This window comes from Balaenoptera physalus, assembly GCF_965194825.1.
Source record: "Balaenoptera physalus genome assembly, chromosome: 13".
Classification (NCBI taxonomy): Eukaryota; Metazoa; Chordata; class Mammalia; order Artiodactyla; family Balaenopteridae; genus Balaenoptera; species Balaenoptera physalus.
This window is the reverse complement of record NC_138892.1, coordinates 86,402,999-86,421,817: the sequence shown is the minus strand read 5'-3', so window position 1 is coordinate 86,421,817 and position 18,819 is coordinate 86,402,999. Positions and strand designations below refer to the sequence as shown.

The window sequence follows — 18,819 nt, the reverse complement described above, 5'->3', positions numbered from 1 at the left end:
AGCCTATATTTAAAAAGTAATTTCATATATCCAATGAAAGGGATCCATTCTTTCTCGCCTTAAGAGCCAGGAGTTATTTTTGCTTTCCACAGGCTTGCTATATAATAATATTCCTCCCCATCCTGAAAAGCACATAACACTTCTCCCTATACTTAATTCTAGTAGGTATTGAAATAAAGGGCGTCACGTGTTCATTGCAGCATTATTCACATTAGCCAAGATATGGAAACAACATAGCTGTCTGTCAATGGATAAATGGATAAAGAAGATGTGGTATAGATATACAATGGAATCTTATTCAGCCATGAGAAAGAAGGAGATCCTTCTGTTTGCAAAAACCTGGATGAAACTTGAGGGCTTTACGCTTAGTGAAATAAGTCAGACAGAGAAAGACAAATCCTGTATAATATCACTTAGATGTGCTATCTAAAAATGACAAACTCAGAGAAACAGCATAGAGTGGTGGTCACCAGGGTTTGGGAGGTGGGGGAAAGAGGGAGATATGGGGGTCAAAGGGTACAAACTACCAGTTATAAGATTAATAAATTCTGAGGATCTAATGTACAGCCCAGTGATTATAGCTAATGATAGTGTATCATAAACTTGAATGTTGCCAAGAGAGTAGATCTTAAATGTTCTCACCACAAAAGAAAAATGATATTTATGTTACTGAATTGGGTGTTAACTAATGCTATGGTGGTAATCATTTTGCAACATATAAATGTATCAAATCAACATGTTATAACACCTTAAACTGATACAATATTATATGTCAATTATATCTCAGCACAACTGAGGAAGAAACGAAAGGAAACTAAAATAAAGTCTCAGAAAAACAGAAATCGCTACATGGAATCAAAGAAACAATATGACTTATATGTTAAACTTAATCTAAAGTACTGAGCAATGTTCTAGATTGCAGGCAGTGATTGTTCTATAGAAAGACAGGAATAAAGAGAAACAACAGGAAGAAAGCAGAATATAAAAGACCAAAACTAGAGCAGAGAGAGGAGACAGAGACGCATGAGGAGAGCATGTGGAGGACAGAAAGTCTAAAACGGACACACAGCTGAATTTTAAGGAAATTCTCTGCACGACACTATGGTATTAGAACTTAAGAAATTCCCTTTTTGATGTATTTATAGTTCTATGTAGATCAGACAAGACACTTACAAGAAGCATTATTTTTTTCTTGTAACACCAACCACAGGAAGGGCCAAAAGGATGTCATGGTGGAAAAAGCAGAACTACCTCACTACCATGAAAAGAATAACAACAAAAATTGAAAGTCTGAGGGCACCAAAATAAACTGTCTGTACAAAAGATGATTATAGTAAAACAAGGAGGAAGTTGAACCTCAGTTTTGGAATTACTGAACTGTGCAAAGGCAGAAATCAATCTGCACGGTCATTAGCATGCCGGAGCCAAACGATTCTGCATTCGCAATGAAAACAGCCAAACCTGGATGCAAGAAAACTCGTGGAGCACAGCTACATGGCCACTTCTGAAGCAGTGTTTACAACCACTGTCTCTGGCATTTGTGTCTCAGTATGGGGGCTATTTGGACAACAGGGTCATAAGGAACTCAGCAACCATCTTTGGCCTCCTAAGAAACCAGCACGATATCCTGGCCTAGAGAAAGCCAAAGGAGTCATTTGTGGAAAGATCAAAAGAGCACAGCAGGCTCTCTTCTGGATGAAAACTGAATTTTTCATTAAAACTGGTGGGAGGAGTCACCTCACAGAGAACACATTTATAAAGTGGCAAGGCAACAACTTTCTGTGTCACTGTAAGAAAGTGAGCAGACCTTTGCTTAACTACACTGCTGGTTACATATACTGTTCCACATATTTTGCCATTCCTGTCCTTTCCTTGAGTTCCTAGAAGGGACTCCTATGGACTCTCGTTTCATGTTTACACTCTTACAGTTTAACCAGAAGCCCTTAAGTATTCAGCAATTCCGAATCTCCTTCTTCCCCTCACTCAGTCTGACATTCTCCCTCTTCCTGAAGACTGGCTTTATTTATGTACCTCTATATTGTACCATCCCAGCTCTGTAAACTACCACTTTCCTAACATTTTGGTTTTTCAGAAATTCAGAAACCTCTAGATAACCATTCAGACCATTTTCACATCCACTGTTTCATCTCTTCATTTCAGTAGGTTGTTTTTAACCCCTTGTTACTTTTTTTTTTTTTCATCTGCTTCTGAATTCCCACTCCTTGGACAATTCCACCATCATCGTTGAATTTAATCTGTTCTCTCCTAGCAGCTTCATAAACTCAAATCCATCAAAATCATTGACCTTATGCTGTCTTCATTTTTAACTTCTTTCATATTTTAAATCGTTATCTTTCAATCCATGACTAGCACTTGCATTCTTCACCCTTATTCTCCACTCTTCTCAACATTCACCTTAACCTGTTTTTAAAAATCTGTATTCTCTACTCTTATACTTAATCCGCTTAAAACTGGACTGACCTAACATAGGTCTTTTCTTGACGTTGATATTTTTATTGTTACTCATATTATAACTAGTAACATGAAACTGCATTTTTAAACGTTTTCTTCATGGGTATGAGGTGAATTGGCTCCAACATCTACTCCTCTATTTGTTCTAGGTTCTGACTTGGCTGGTCTGGTTGTTCATTTCCCACTTAAAAGACACAGGGTCAGGTCGTGCTCGTGTAGCTGGGATAACCTTTCCGGACAGAGCAAGACTAGCTGTCAGTCAAAAGAACATGGGTGGCTGTATTCCCTGACTTCCTTCTTCTAAAATTTATTGCTGCTCATTCTGCCCTTCTCTTTTTTGCTGTTTTCCTTCCACAATGCTACAGCTTCTGAAATAACTCCTTGATCATGTACCCATGCTGTGTCACTGTATTTCTATATTCATTCTAGAAGCCAATATGATTTTAATTCTCAGTTCGTGCTTTTTTTTTCTCTCTACTCTCATTCAGACTCTGGACAGTCCTTCTCTAGCTTGATTCAATTCCTGTCACCCAGTTTCTTTCTCCCTTCCTTCCTTCCTCGCTTCCTTTCTTTCTCTTTCTTTTCTTTCCTTCCTTCTCTTTCTTTCTTTCTCTCTCTCCCTCCCTCTCTTCTTTCTTTCTTCTTTTCTTTATTTTTCTTTCTCTCTTTCTTTCTTTCTCTCTTTCTCTTTCTTTCTTTCTCTTTCTTTCTTTCTTTCTCTCTCTCCCTCCCTCCCTCCCTCTCTCTCTCCCTCTCTTTCCTTTCTTTCTTTCTTTCTCTCTTTCTCTCTCTCCCTCCCTCTCTCTTTTCTTTCTTTCTTTTTCTTTTTCTTTCTTTCTCTCTCCCTCCCTCTCTCTCTTTCTTTTCTTTCTTTCCTTCCTTCTTTCTTTCTTTCTTTCTTTCTTTCTTTCTTTCTTTCTTTCTTTCTTTCTTTCTTTCTTTCTTTCTTTCTTTCTTTCTTTCTTTCTTTCTTTCTTTCTTTCTTTCTTTCTTTCTTTCTTTCTTTCTCCCTCTCTCTCTCTCCCTCCCTCCCTCTCTCTCTCTCTCCTCTCTCTCTCTTTCTTTTCCACATCCTAAATCTCTGTTCTACTTCCTTCAGTGTGCCCTTCATCTTAACTTTCAGTTCCTCAATACCTAAAATTCTCTTGTCTTCCTAGCTGTAACCCATTTGCCCTCACCTTTTTCTGTTCTATATGTGCATTTCACTATACTGTGAGAGACCTAAAAATCTTCTCAATGGTGCAACTATATTACAAAATGATACCAGCTTCTTGTATTAGTATCTTTTAGAATTTGACTCCTTCCCTGAATTTTTTGTAAAAATTATATTCAAGGTTACATACATTAGGCAGTTATACAAAGGATAGAGAAGGGCAATAACTGTCTAAAGAGGAAACTTTTAATACCTTAAACTCACAGAGTGCTGTATGTCTATTACATCTCAATAAAACTGGAAAAATTTAAAAACTAAGAAAATTAATCTACTCAGAGTCTTACTTATAGCTACCAATGTTTGTTCAATTATCTGGTAAGATGTACAGGGAAGCAGGAAAAGGAAGAGATTGTCAGTGGGAGAAAATGACTAGAAAGAGAGATTGGGAAAGTCTAGAAGTTTGGACTTCATCCTGTAAGAAAATGAGAGCTATATAGATAAAATCAAATGGGCATATGTCATTTCAATTTTTTAACTTCTAAAAACTCTGCATTAGAAGATGCAAATTTAAAGTTGATCTTCAGGTTAATGAAATTAAATTTATCAAATAAAATTTATCAAGCACCTGTTTTCACAAGTTACTATAAAACAGAAATGGTTTTCCTTCAAAAGACTGTAAATTTAGCCTTATATTTATTAGAAGTCCAATAAAACCCAGTTAGAGGCTGCCACTTTATAGCTTCTGCAGGAAACACGCCAACCTACAATTCAAAGAGGCCAGAAGGCTGTTTTGACCTGAATGCAATCCCTTACTTCATACTCTCTATCTTCTCAGTAGCCTCTTTCCTCTCTCCTTCAAGACTTCCATCTGTTGCTGTGGTTTACCTATTCCTCAGGCTCTGACATGGGATTGTCTCCTCCCTGCTAGCCCAGTTTTTGGTACCAAGTATTGTTTTCTTGTGGACCAGCCCCTAGCACAGCCCTGGAGGCACCATCAGGCATTCTGGGAGCTTTTTCTTCTCCTTGACCCAGAGCAAGGAAGGCAAGTGCTGAAAAAATGGAGGGACCAGAACTTGAAAATATGATAGTAAGCGCTGACACAAGACATGATTGATAAGATTAGCAAAACAATATAAAGATATAAAATGTGACACCTGATGGGCCAGAATATAGATATTGTGTCCAACATCTTTTGGGGAAACACCATCATCTCCGCCCTCATCATCCCCGTGATCGCATTCCAATCCTTGGTTATAGGCATTCTTCACCACATCCACCTATCAAAAAACAAAGGGGAACAAGACGGCTTGAAATGCCACAAACAACATGCATTTCCATCATCTATGAGGTGTAATTAAAACTTGGAATGCTTCCTAAGACTTGAAAAGTATAAAAGAATTCTAAATGAAAACAGCCTTGGAAACCATCTGTATTTAAATGAATATGGAAGTATTTTCCTACAATATTCCCTGTTTTCTTTGCAAAAGTTGGCTTTGGTTTTTTAATGTTGACTGTGCCAAAGTTCCCATCAACTGGGAGATGTTGGAACCCTGATAAGCACCCATTATTTATTAAGGGCCCACTAATAACAAGAGCACATGGTGCTGGACACCGTTCTCTGCCCTGAGGACCCAACAGTGGATACAACAGAGTATCTGCCCTCAGGGAACTTACTGTCAGCAAATCAAGAGGTCAATGCAACTGTGAGGCACTCAGCAAGCACAGGGCAGGGGCACTAACTCAGGCAAGAAGTTGAGGGTAGGTCACAAGGAGGAAGTAGATGATGGGATAAAAATGTTGTAGGCAAAGGAAATGGTATTTTCAAAGGGCTATTGTGCAGAGATATTGTCGAATGAATATATAACTCACCGCCCCATTTAACCATAAGGATAAGGAATGCCTTGCTCCTCTTAGCCCACTGCCTTCCATGGATGGAGATTTTTGCTTTTGTTTTTTGCAGGTCCTATGCTCTCATTAAATGTATGTTAAATCAAACTGCATCTTATCTTTCTCTTTATCTGCCTTCTTTGAATCCATCCCTTACTATTAAAGAGAGCAAAAGAGTGCCTTCATAGGTTTCCCCATAGCATCAACAGTGGTGTTTTTAAGACTGGGACTTAGTCATTGGGGCACTGGCTTACATGGTTCGAGAATGTTCTCAATGCTTTTGAAACCCAATGATTTTAAAGCATGACGATATTTCTTCATAATTTCCATGTCACAAGTGAGGAGGAAAATGTAACTTCTACAATAGGAAGACACACTAATGATCTCTGTGGAATTCCCAGCAGGTCTCCACACAATTTCCTCTAGGCTGAGTACTGTGTAACATTTTACTAATAAGAACAATTACCAAAGATATTTATTTTGTTTTTATTTTCAGAAAGAGGTATAAATAAAATTTTTGAGGAGTACAAACATTTTTATATACCTTCTTCACCTATATTCCAATAAACAAACTAAAGCAAAATTTTTTTCTGGCAAAAAATAATTTGCAGATAGTTTAGGCAAGTGTGAAAATCTAGTTCAGAAAAGCACTTAAAGTGGATAAAGCCAATGAAGAAATAAGGACCCAAATCACACAGGCCTTCGCTATCATGGAGCTTCTGAGGTATTTGTAATAGCAGGTCTTGATGTGCCATCGTGCCTTGGTAGAGCAGTGAAAGCCACTAGACTTTTCCCCTGACATGCATACTATAAATTGTCCCTTTTAGGTTACACATTATTAACACAGCTTTCAAAAGTTTTCTTACCAGTTCTCTGGGTCTCATGTTAAATAGAATTCTTTCTGCATTCTCACTGTCATGTCTACTTTCCATGATGGCCAGCAAAAGCTTGGAGGCATTGTTCTAGAGACACAGATTGAGTTGATACGCATGAAAGGTCTATTTCATGGATTAATGGTCCCCTCAATTTGTTTTAATTGAGATTATCAGGACTATTTTCTTTTTCAAATCAAGCAGAATTTTAAACTGCTAATTTTGTTTGGCTTATTAACATTTTAAAATAGAGTATTTTACTTTATTGTTAACACAAAATAAAAATAATGAATATGAGAGATATGTTACAAAGGATATTTTAAATATTGGTGAAAAGGAATTTTAAACACAAAATTGAGTTTATATATAATGCATTAAAATCTAATCATATCTTCCTTGACTATTTCCTAAATAGGCATTTCTATGATGAAACTTTAACAAGACACCAGTATCAGCGACATATTTCACAAAAATGGCATATAATTTACAAAGAATTTGGCATAATTGTTTTAACATGAAACATTAACACATACTAGCAAATCAAAATTTTAAATAAATTTGAGCAATAATTAGTGAAAATTAATCTATAAAATTCTAAATTCATGAGTTTGAAACAAAATATTTATTGATAACAGTTTATTAGTCTCCCTACATGGTAGTATATATGCAACATTTTTACCATCTGGGTTGTAAAAGAATAATATTTTCTATTTCTGTTTAATAGAGAATAAAAACAGCTTATGTTATCTTTGGTGTTTTCTAATTTGGTTTATAAATATATTGTCTCAAACATGCTTACCTATAGAAATCAAAAATCTTTCTGATACAGCCAATTTATTATCCAAAATGGGTACAACATAGTTACACACCGTCTTGAAACACAAAGTACAATATCCTCAACATTTGGAATGATGTTTCTTTTTTTTTAAGTCTTTATTGAATTTGTTACAATATTGCTTCTGTTTTAAGTTTTGGTTTTTTGGCTGCAAGGCATGTGGGATCTGAGCTCCCCAACCAGGGATCAAACCCGCACCCTGTACACTGGAAGGTGAAGTCTTAACCACTGGACTGCCAGGGAAGTCCCTGGAATGATGTTTCTTTATACTGTGTTTTCAATAGCACTGCCCTAGAATTGTGGCAAACTGCAAGATGATAAAAACGACCTGGGAGATATTTCTATAGTGTTTTTGTAATATTCACTTAGATAAAAATCTCAACCTCCACACACGCAGAGCCAAATGGCTCTAAGATGCTTCTTAGTGACTCACAATTAACATCTTATGGGATGAAAACTTAAATTGAATCAGTTGTTTGGTGATGTAGGCATTCACAATACAAATTTTGTTAAAGTTGTGCAAATTAATTACACTGGATATTTTTAATACCAAATTCTACCCAACTATTTTTCTTTCAGAAATACAGCCTATTGATTAAATGGCTAATATTAGTAACGATGATGATAATGTGATGGTGATGATGATACCAACGTCACTAACCCATCCTAAAAAGATGTTAGGATTTTGTGGGAAAGGTAGCATTATTTTTTCTGTTCCATTTTCAATTTTTACAGATTTGCACTAATCCTAAAATTCCTTTTTTATAACCTAGCATCCCATATAAACAACATACCTAAAAAAATAAGGCTCCAGTGTTAGTGGAGAGCTTAGATCCTTAGAGCAATATTAATTGACCCCATAGAATTGAAAACTAAAATCCTGGCAATGCTAACAGTACTCTCTAATGAACCTCACTCAGCAGGCCCAATACATAATAGCTTAAAAACACATCCAATTTCAGAATGCTATTGGCAATACGGTATTTTTTCTGACCAATCTTTTTCATACTATGTTGCAGGAATAGAAATCTTGTAAATGACTTACTAAAATTTGAATCAATTTGAAAGTACAAGAGCCTATATATGCTAAGAAATCAAATTCATGTGTGTTAATAGAGGATTTTCTTCCAAAGGAAGCTGGAGTCCTTAGAAGAAAAAAAACAAACAAAAAACCAACAATAGTAACAAAAAAACCTACCTATTTATAAATTCAGCACTTCATAGTCCCAGATCAGTTATGAAATATAAATTAAAAGGGACAAGATATATGTATGAGAAAATTCATAAAATGGTATAGTAAATTAGTAAAGTTAAATATACTTAAAATTATAACTGGTTAAGTAATTAAATTTAAGGGTGAATGGTATAAAATAAAACCTTAACATTTTTAATATGGAATCTCTATAATGTTCTGGAGAATTTATAATTAAAAGGATACTACCTATACCTTCTAAAATTTGCCAATATACTATATCATTCTGTCCTACAAACGTTCTCATATTGGCCATTATGTACAAAGCCTCATGGATTGTTTAGAAATGTACACTCACCTCTTTCTTTAAGTAGAAAACTATGAATATTTCAAGTCAAATTCATTCATTTTGTATTTTATACATACCTTGATCTATCCAACTGTCATATTGTGAAAAGGTATATATAAATTATGCCTAGAAACATAAATGAAATTTTAAATGACCCTTTTTCAAAAAGGATTTCCATTTGAATAGCCAAGAGTATCTTTGCACTGTTAAGTCATACCCCATCATTTAATTTAGGTTTTTTTACATAGGTCTGGATTTGTAAATAATCTGTATGCCTATACTTTGTTTGACAAATCCTTCAGGATTTTCCCCCATTAAGTTATGTCAATTAAGAGTGAGACTTAGGGACTTCCCTGGAGGACCAGTGGTTAGACTCTGCACTTTCACTGCCGAGGGCCCAGGTTCAATCCTAGTAGTTGGAGAACTAAGATCCCACACGCCTCGTGGCACGGCCAAAAAAAAAAAAAAGATAGATTTAAAGGTATAGTCTCTAGGTAAATAAAGGATTTAAAAAGCCTGTTTCTTTATGAATTATGGTTAAAAATGAATTTAAGATATAATAATTTTTTTCTAGTAATTCAAATTAAGCTGTCTGTTATACAGGCTTAGGCTGTTTTTACTAAGTGAAGCATGAAGCTAATTAGGAAAAGGACACACGTTCAATCTACATAAGGATCACCTTCTTTCTAATCTATGAAGATAAATACCCAAAGATCATATATATTGCAGATGAAAATAGTGAACTTATCTCTTTGTTTGCTTATTAAGAGCCATTAGCACAATCTCCACGTAAGTAGGATATATATATATAATATATATTCCATTATATATCTAAATCTATATTTAGAAACATAATTATAGAAATATCATTTCTATTCTTCTTGGCCATAAATTTACCCATTAAAAAGTTAAACTTTATTCTCTCTATGATATTGGATCGACCTGTCTTTACAGAAAAATTTTATTTAACCAATGATTTTTAAACCTGTTTAACACTAAACATATGTGGTCTTTAATAATTCATCTCAATTGAATAGCATGCCTTTATATTTGGGATTATATAGTTTCTTGTGTATATTCATTTATCTGTTTCTACTTGAACTAAAAGTTGAAGAAATTTTTTTCAAACTGCCATTGTGCCCCTGACCTCTGATAAATGGAACTGCTGGGAAGTATGCGCATGGTTTAAGCTGAAGCACCTCCTCAAAGGGAGTGTGAAAATGGCTTAGATTATTTGGGGAAAAAAATAAGATTCTAATATATAATAAAAAAAAACAACTTTTAGAAAGTAGAGAGACATAAAACTAAAATGCAGCCCTCCTCTGACATAGTCTCATTAATCGTGACTTGCTAGATAGAATTCTGTAGTCAAGATGAATTAAAAATATATGGGATAGTGAATGTTCAGAACCTTTTGCTCCTCTATATAATGAAAAATAGAAAATAAAAGCAGAAGAAAAGCAACAAAACAAAGTGGCTGCCTAAAAAATCTTCCAGTAAAGTACCCTCCAACTAACATTACCTCAAATCTTATTTGACACTTTACCAGGAATTTAGTGCTCATTGTGCTTTTACTGTCCCTTTCTGCCAATTCATTAGTTGAAAATATGATAATACCTTGCTTTTTACAAGACCTACTTGAAGATTTAGAGCGAACTCTTAAAGGGAGTTTTATATAGAGAATGTCACTTCCCCCCCGCCAAATAGTGGATTTACTCTACCTTTAGTTGGAGCACCAGGTCCATTCGATATTTACCAAGAGGGTTTATGTCATTTAGAATCAAAGCAATGATGATATCAATCCCATTAGATTCATGAGTAGCAATACATGTCTAGGAAACAAAATGTTTATAAAATAACACTCTATTTACGACATAAGAGCACTAGAAGCCATGACATAAAATTACAGAATCACCTTAGCTTTTCGACTTTTAAAATATAATTAAAATTTAACTTTGAGATTAAGTCTAAGATAAGTCAAAGGTTTAGCTTTAACTTATTCTTTTGCATAGAGTCTGACTATTAGTTGATTAGTATTAGTTAAATGGCTTTGTATGAAGAACACAGAGATAGACATTGTATGAAACAGGTATCTTTTCAATGAACCATTTTAATAGAATTTCAAAAAACAATGGTTAAGTAAAACACTCAGTCAATATATTTTAATATGCCCTTCATTAGAGGAATTCCTTAAATTTAGAATTTTAAGATCTGATCTATCCAGGCTAAGAGAATATTCCTATTTATAAAAGGAATGCACCCCTTATGCCCAAGGTTTGTAAGTAAACTTTATTGAAAATGATGTAGCAACTTCATTTATCTGCTACTTAATGCTAAATGAGTAACAAGTGATGCTGTTGATCATTCTGGGTGGCAGCAGACAGGGAATACAGGCACCTCCTGATGTTTTGGAGACATCTTGTCAATTATGGTGGTTGAGGGAAAAGGTCAGCAGATTCCTTAAACTTAAGTGATTCACAGAGGAATCTGACTTGAGAAAAGCTTATAAAATATCCTGAGAGATAAATGTCAGTATTTTGAAGGTTAGGGTCTACTGTGCTAGGACTCCGAATTTAATTCATTTTATAGGACTTGAAAATCAGGAACTTGTGGGTTGGAGTTTGTGGAACATCTTACCACGCAGCACCCACTGTCAAGGTGTCTGAAAAATTGAAACCCATGTAAGATAAATGAGAAAGAGTAAAATCAAGGTGACTCTGAAAGGACTGTTATTTTTCAGAATGGGCTTCATTTCTCCCTTTATACAAGGAAATTTTTACTCCCCTGACACCCAAGAGAGGTGTTTTCCATCCATCTTCTACATCTCCTGAGGTTCTTCTGATTGTTAAAATGTTTGCTAAACTTAGAGGGAATCAATTTGCAGATCGTTTCCAGAATTTGCTAGCCACTTTCTTTCTTTCCACACACTTCCAGAGCACGGGGTTCATAGTAAGTATATTTCTAGAGTATACGGGATTCATGCTATTTTATTATTAATTTCTACTTTTAGAGCTTACCTGATTTAGTAAAAAACCAAGAGTGGAGAATACCTGTTTTCTGTTATAGATATACATGATTTTAACCAACAACAAAACCAAATCTTTGAATTTGCATATATTTCCTTAACTTTAAATCAACAGTTAGGTTTTCTTGTATCGTTGCCCTAGGAGAGGGAAATATAATACAGAGCAAAATCCACAAACTCTTTCACCATGTCACATGCATATTACGGGGGGAAGAAGTATGCCCCTAACAAATTATTTATGTCAATAATTGTGTTTTTGTTCTACATACCTATGTATTTACATGTATGTGTGTGTGCATTTTTGTACATATACATCATATAATTCACAATAGAAAAGCAAATTACTTTTTTCACTTTTCTATATTAAGCACTGCAGTGGAGCCGAAGAAACCAATGGGAGTTGATGCCACAAATCCTGAAAAGACTGACTAAAGATGAAAACTGATCAATGATGAAAAAACGTATTTTACTCTTTTTGATAACTCTGATTTTTATCTGGAATATTTTCATGGGAATTTCCTTTTATGGTGAAATTAAATTAAAATATGGCATAGTATTTGTTAGTCCATAATTCAGTCTTTGTATGTTTTGTTAGGAAAGTAAAAATGTCTGGCAAAGCAAGAAGAAAGATCTTTAGAATGCACACAAAGCTTGGCTCCTTCACCAATCTGATCCTTTTGTTGACTGGTCAGAATACTTGTGTGTGAAGGACTGCTTTCAGAGTTACCTGATTTTCATGGCATGGGCCCTGGCAATACTCAGTCAAGCTCTCCAGAGTCTGGTTGACCAGCACTACATTCTTCTCATTGATGTAGAGACCCAAGAGGCCCAGGCCACCCGTTGTACTTCCACAAATGCAGTCCAAAAACTGAAGGGTCTCACAGACAAGGTTGTAATTTGTTTTGTTGTTTTGATTCCTCAAGAAATTCTAAAGGCAAAAGAAAGCATACCTGAAGCATTAAAAAAAAAAAATCACTAGGCTAATTGTTTTCAGTTCTCTCCCTATGAGTGTTTTTCTAACTCGAGAGGATCCCCGTGGCAATGTGCGATGGAATTGCTCTTTATATGGAAGCATTTGCATTTATTAAATTTCTCCTGGGTTTAAGAAATAAAAGATGCATTTTTTTTCCCAAGCATCTATATTTATCAGTATGGTTCATAACAAATATTTCTCAATGTCATTGTGTTAAAACTGTATACAAAGGGCAAAAACAATAGGTAGTAGGAAAAGGAGAAGGAAAAAGAAACCGGAAAGAAATTCATTAGGGAAAGAAGAAATCAAATATTCAACTAAATGATCCCTTATAAACAGCATAGCTTCAAACAGCAAATGATACAACTATTATGGAGGGCAACTTGGAAGCACCTATCAATATTTTCAGGTAACATACAACTGCAAAGAGGTTCATGGCATACTGCTTATAACAGCCCAAACTGGAAACCACACCATACCCATCACAATGTGACTGATTTAATAAATAAATGTACATCCAAACACTGGAAAATTTTGAAGCTATAAGAATGAGGTACTTTAATATGTACTGATATAAACATAAACTAGTAATAAGTAATTTAGTAATAAGATATATTACTAAATGATAAAAGTAAGTGGAAGAGCATTATATTGTGTGTGTATTTTTTAAAAGGTTTACATGTACAGATCAGTATGCTTATATGTGCATAAAAATTTCTCGAAGGAAACACAACCTGTTAAGAGTGATTTTGAGACCTTGCCCGCTTGCTGACAGACGTGGTCCAGTAGCTGGAGCAGCCGGGGCCCCACAGGAACTGAATCGGCAGCCGGCAGTGGACCCTCGCTAGAACCAAGTCTATAGAGAGATTATGCATTCTGTCGAGTCAATGCCATGGATAAGCATCCCTACGGTCTCAGTGTTCCTGCTAGAGGTGAGAGGTTACAGCAAACTATATGACAGCAGAGAGGAGTTTCCATACGTATTGCTGAGGGAATAAGAATCTTATCGATCTTCTTTAAAGAACTAACTTCTGCAGAGGGCAGACAGCAGAAGCAAGAACTACAATCCTGCAGCCTGTGGAACAAAAACCACATTCACAGAAACGGAGACAAGATGAAAAATCAGAGGGCTATGTACCAGATGAAGGAACAAGATAAAACCCCAGGGGCTTCCCTGGTGGTGCAGTGGTTGAGAATCTGCCTGTGAATGCAGGGGACACGGGTTCGAGCCCTGGTCTGGGAAGATCCCACATGCCGCGGAGCAACCGGGCCTGTGAGCCACAACTACTGAGCCTGCGCGTCTGGAGCTTGTGCTCCGCAACAAGAGAGGCCGCGATACTGAGAGGCCCGCGCACCACGATGAAGAGTAGACCCCGCTTGCCGCAACTAGAGAAAGCCCTAGCACAGAAACGAAGACCCAACATAGCAACCAATCAATCAATTAAATAAATAAATCTTTAAAAAAAAAAAAAAGATAAACCCCCAGAAAAACAACTAAATGAAGTGGAGATAGGCAACCTTCCAGAAAAAGAATTCAGAATAATGATAGTGAAGATGATCCAGGACGTCAGAGAAAGAATAGACGCAAAGATAGAGAAGATGCAAGAAATGTTTAACAAAGACCCAGAAGAATTAAAGAACAAACAAACAGAAATGAACAATACAATAAGTGAAATGACAACTACACTAGAAGGAATCAATAGCAGAATAACTGAGGCAGAAGAACGGATAAGTGACCTGGAAGACAAAATGGTGGAATTCACTGCTGTGGTAACAGAATAAAGAAAAAAGAATGAAAAGAAATGAAGACAGCCTAAGAGACCTCTGGGACAATATTAAGCGCAACAACATTCGCATTATAGGGGTCCAGGAGGAGAAGAGAGAGAGAAAGGACCAGAGAAAATATTTGAAGAGGTCATAGTCGAAAACTTCCCTAATATCGGAAATGAAATAGCCACCCAAGTCCGGGAAGCACAGAGAGTCCCAGGCAGCATAAACCCAAGGATAACCACGCCGAGACACATGGTAATCAAACTGGCAAAAATTAAAGACAAAGAAAAATTATTGAAAGCAACAAGGGAAAAATGACAAATAACATACAAGGGAACTCCCATAAGGTTAACAGCTGATTTCTCAGCAGAAACTCTACAAGCCAGAAGGGAGTGGCATGATATACCTAAAGTGATGAAAGGGAAGAACCTACAACCAAGACTATTCTACCCGGCAAGGATCTCATTCAGATTCGATGGAGAAATCAAAAGCTTTACAGACAAGCAAAAGCTAAGAGAATTCAGCACCACCAAACCAGCTCTACAACAAATGCTACAGGAACTTCTCTAAGTGGGAAACACAGAGAAGAAAAGGACCTACAAAAACAAACCCAAAACAATTAAGAAAATGGTAATAGGAACATACATATCGATAATTACCTTAAATGTAAATGGATTAAATGCTCCAACCAAAAGACACAGGCTTGCTGAATGGATACAAAAACAAGACCCATATATATGCTGTCTACAAGAGATCCACTTTAGACCTAGGGAAACATTCAGACTGAAAGTGAGGGGATGGAAAAAAATATTCCATGAAAATGAAAATCAAAAGAAAGCCGGAGTAGCAATACTCACATCAGATAAAACTGACTTTAAAATAAAGAATGTTACAAGAGACAAGGAAGGACACTACATAATGATCAGGGGTTCAATCCGAGAGGAAGATATAACAATTATAAATATATCTGCAGCCAACATAGGAGCACCTCAATACATAAGGCAACTGCTAACAGCTATAAAAGAGGAAATCGACAGTAACAAAATAATAGTGGGGGACTATAACACCTCATTTACACCAATGGACAGATCATCCAAAATGAAAATAAATAAGGAAACAGAAGCTTTAAATGACACAATAGGCCAGATACATTTAATTTATATTTATAGGACATTCCATCCAAAAACAGCAAATTACACTTGCTTCTCAAGTGTGCACGGAACTTTCTCCAGGATAGATCACATCTTGGGTCACACATCAAGTCTCAGTAAATTTAAGAAAATTGAAATCATATCAAGCATCTTTTCTGACCACAACGCTATGAGATTAGAAATCAATTACAGGGAAAAAAAAGTAAAACACACAAACACATGGAGGCTAAGCAATACGTTACTAAATAACCAAGAGATCACTGAAGAAATCAAAGAGGAAATCAAAAATACCTAGAGACAAATGACAATGAAAACATGACGATCCAAAACCTATGGGATGCAGCAAAAGCAGTTCTAAGACGGAAGTTTATAGCTATACAAGCCTACCTCAAGAAACAAGAAAAATCTCAAATAAACAATCTAACCTTACACCTAAAAGAACTAGAAAAAGAAGAACAAACAAAACCCAAAGTTAGCAGAAGGAAAGAAATCATAAAGATCAGAGCAGAAATAAATGAAAGAGAAACAAAGAAAACAATAGCAAAGATCAATAAAACTAAAAGCTGGTTCTTTGAGAAGATAAACAAAATTGATAAACCATTAGCCAGACTCATCAAGAAAAAGAGGGAGAGGACTCAAATCAATAAAATTAGAAATGAAAAAGGAGAAGTTACAACAGACACCGCAGAAATACAAAGCATCCTAAGAGACTACTACAAGGAGCTCTATGCCAATAAAATGGATAAACTGGAAGAAATGGACAAATTCTTAGAAAGGTATAACCTTCCAAGACTGAACCACAAAGAAATAGAAAATATGAACTGAGCAATCACAAGTAATGAAATTGAAACTGTGATTAAAATCTTCCAACAAACAAAAGTCCAGGACCAGATGGCTTCACAGGTGAATTCTATCAAACCTTTAGAGAAGAGCTAACACCCATCCTTCTCAAACTCTTCCAAAAAATTGCATTGGAGGGAACACTCCCAAACTCATTCTATGAGGCCACCATCACCCTGATACCAAAACCAGACAAAGATACTACAAAAAAGGAAAATTACAGACCAATATCACTGATGAATATAGATGCAAAAATCCTCAACAAAATACTAGCAAACAGAATCCAACAACACATGAAAAGGATCATACACCATGACCAAGTGGGATTTATCCCAAGGATACAAGGATTCTTCAGTATACGCAAATCAATTAATGTGATACACCATATTAACAAATTGAAGAATAAAAACCATATGATCATCTCAATAGATGCAGAAAAAGCTTTTGACAAAATTCAACACCCGTTTATGATAAAAATTCCCCAGAAAGTGGGCATAGAGGGAACCTACCTCAACATAATAAAGGCCATATACAACAATCTCACAGCAAACATCATTCTCAATGGTGAAAAACTGAAAGTATTTCCTCTAAGATCAGGAACAGGACAAGGATGTCCACTCTCGCTACTAATATTCAACATAGTTTTGGAAGTCCTAGCCACATCAATCAAAGAAGAAAAAGAAATAAAAGGAATCCAAATCAGAAAAGAAGAAGTAAAACTGTCACTGTTTGCAGATGACATGATACTATACATAGAGAATCCTAAAGATGCCACCAGAAAACTACTAGAGCTAATCAATGAATTTGGTAAAGTTGCAGGATACAAACTTCATGCACAGAAATCTCTTGCATTCCTATACACTAATGATGAAAAATCTGAAAGAGAAATTATGGAAACACTCCCATTTACCATTGCAACAAAAAGAATAAAATACCTAGGAAGAAACCTACCTAGGGAGACAAAAGACCTGTATGCAGAAAACCATAAGACACTGATGAAAGAAATTAAAGATGATACCAACAGATGGAGAGATATACCATGTTCTTGGATTGGAAGTATCAATATTGTGAAAATGACTATACTACCGAAAGCAATCTACAGATTCAATGCAATCCCTAACAAATTACCAATGGCATTTTTTACGGAACTAGAACAAAAAATCTTAAAATTTGTATGGAGACACAAAAGACCCGGAATAGCCAAAGCAGTCTTGAGGGAAAAAATGGAGCTGGAGGAATCAGACTCCCTGACTTTAGACTATAGTATAAAGCTACAGTAATCAAGACAATATGGTACTGGCACAAAAACAGAAACCTAGATCAATGGAACAAGATAGAAAGCCCAGAGGTAAACCCGCGCACCTATGGTCAACTAATCTATGACACAGGAGGCAAGGATATACAATGGAGAAAAGACAGTCTCTTCAATAAGTGTTGCTGGGAAAACTGGACAGCTACATGTAAAAGAATGAAATTAGAACACTCCCTAACACCATACACAAAAATAAACTCAAAATGGATTACAGACCTAAATGTAAGACCAGGCACTATAAAACTCTTAGAGGAAGACATAGGAGAACACACTTTGACATAAATCACAGCAAGATCTTTTTTGATCCACCTCCTAGAGTAATGGAAATAAAAACAAAAATAAACAAATGGGACCTAATGAGACTTCAAACCTTTCGCACAGCAAAGGAAACCATAAACAAGAAGAAAAGACAACCCTCAGAATGGGAGAAAATATTTGCAAACGAATCAACGGACAAAGGATTAATCTCCAAAATATATAAACAGCTCATGCAGCTCGATATTAAAAAAACAAACAACCCAATCCAAAAATGGGCAGAAGACCTAAATAGACATTTCTCCAAAGAAGACATACAGATGGACCACAGGCACATGAAAAGCTGCTCAACATCACTAATTATTAGAGAAATGCAAATCAAAACTACAACGAGGTATCACCTCACACCAGTTAGAGTGGGCATCATCAGAAAATCTACAAACAATAAATGCTGGAGAGGGTGTGGAGAAAAGGGAACCCTCTTGCACTGTTGGTGGGAATGTAAATTGATACAGCCACTATGGAGAACAGTATGGAGGTTCCTTAAAAAACTAAAAATAGAATTACCATATGACCCAGCAATCCCACTACTGGGCATATACCCAGAGAAAACTATAATTCAAAAAGACACATGCACCCCAACGTTCATTGCAGCACTATTTACAATAGCCAGGTCATGGAAGCAACCTAAATGCCCATTGACGGATGAATGGATAAAGAAGATGTGGTACAT

The 18,819-nt window shown here is 35.9% G+C and overlaps 1 protein-coding gene across 4 annotated transcripts in view; it reads right to left on the bottom strand.

Annotated features, from left to right (window-relative positions):
- ITPR2 (inositol 1,4,5-trisphosphate receptor type 2) overlaps positions 1 to 18,819 on the bottom strand; it is a 524,966-nt gene that overhangs the window by 141,635 nt on the left and 364,512 nt on the right. For all 4 annotated transcript variants that reach the window (XM_082419574.1, XM_082419572.1, XM_082419571.1 and 1 more), the window contains 4 exons: positions 12,513 to 12,713; positions 10,482 to 10,592; positions 6,379 to 6,474; positions 4,780 to 4,902 (listed from right to left, as the gene is read on the bottom strand). In XM_082419574.1, the coding sequence (XP_082275700.1) occupies positions 4,780 to 4,902; positions 6,379 to 6,474; positions 10,482 to 10,592; positions 12,513 to 12,713 (531 nt within the window). The remainder of the gene's footprint in view (positions 1 to 4,779; positions 4,903 to 6,378; positions 6,475 to 10,481; positions 10,593 to 12,512; positions 12,714 to 18,819) is intronic.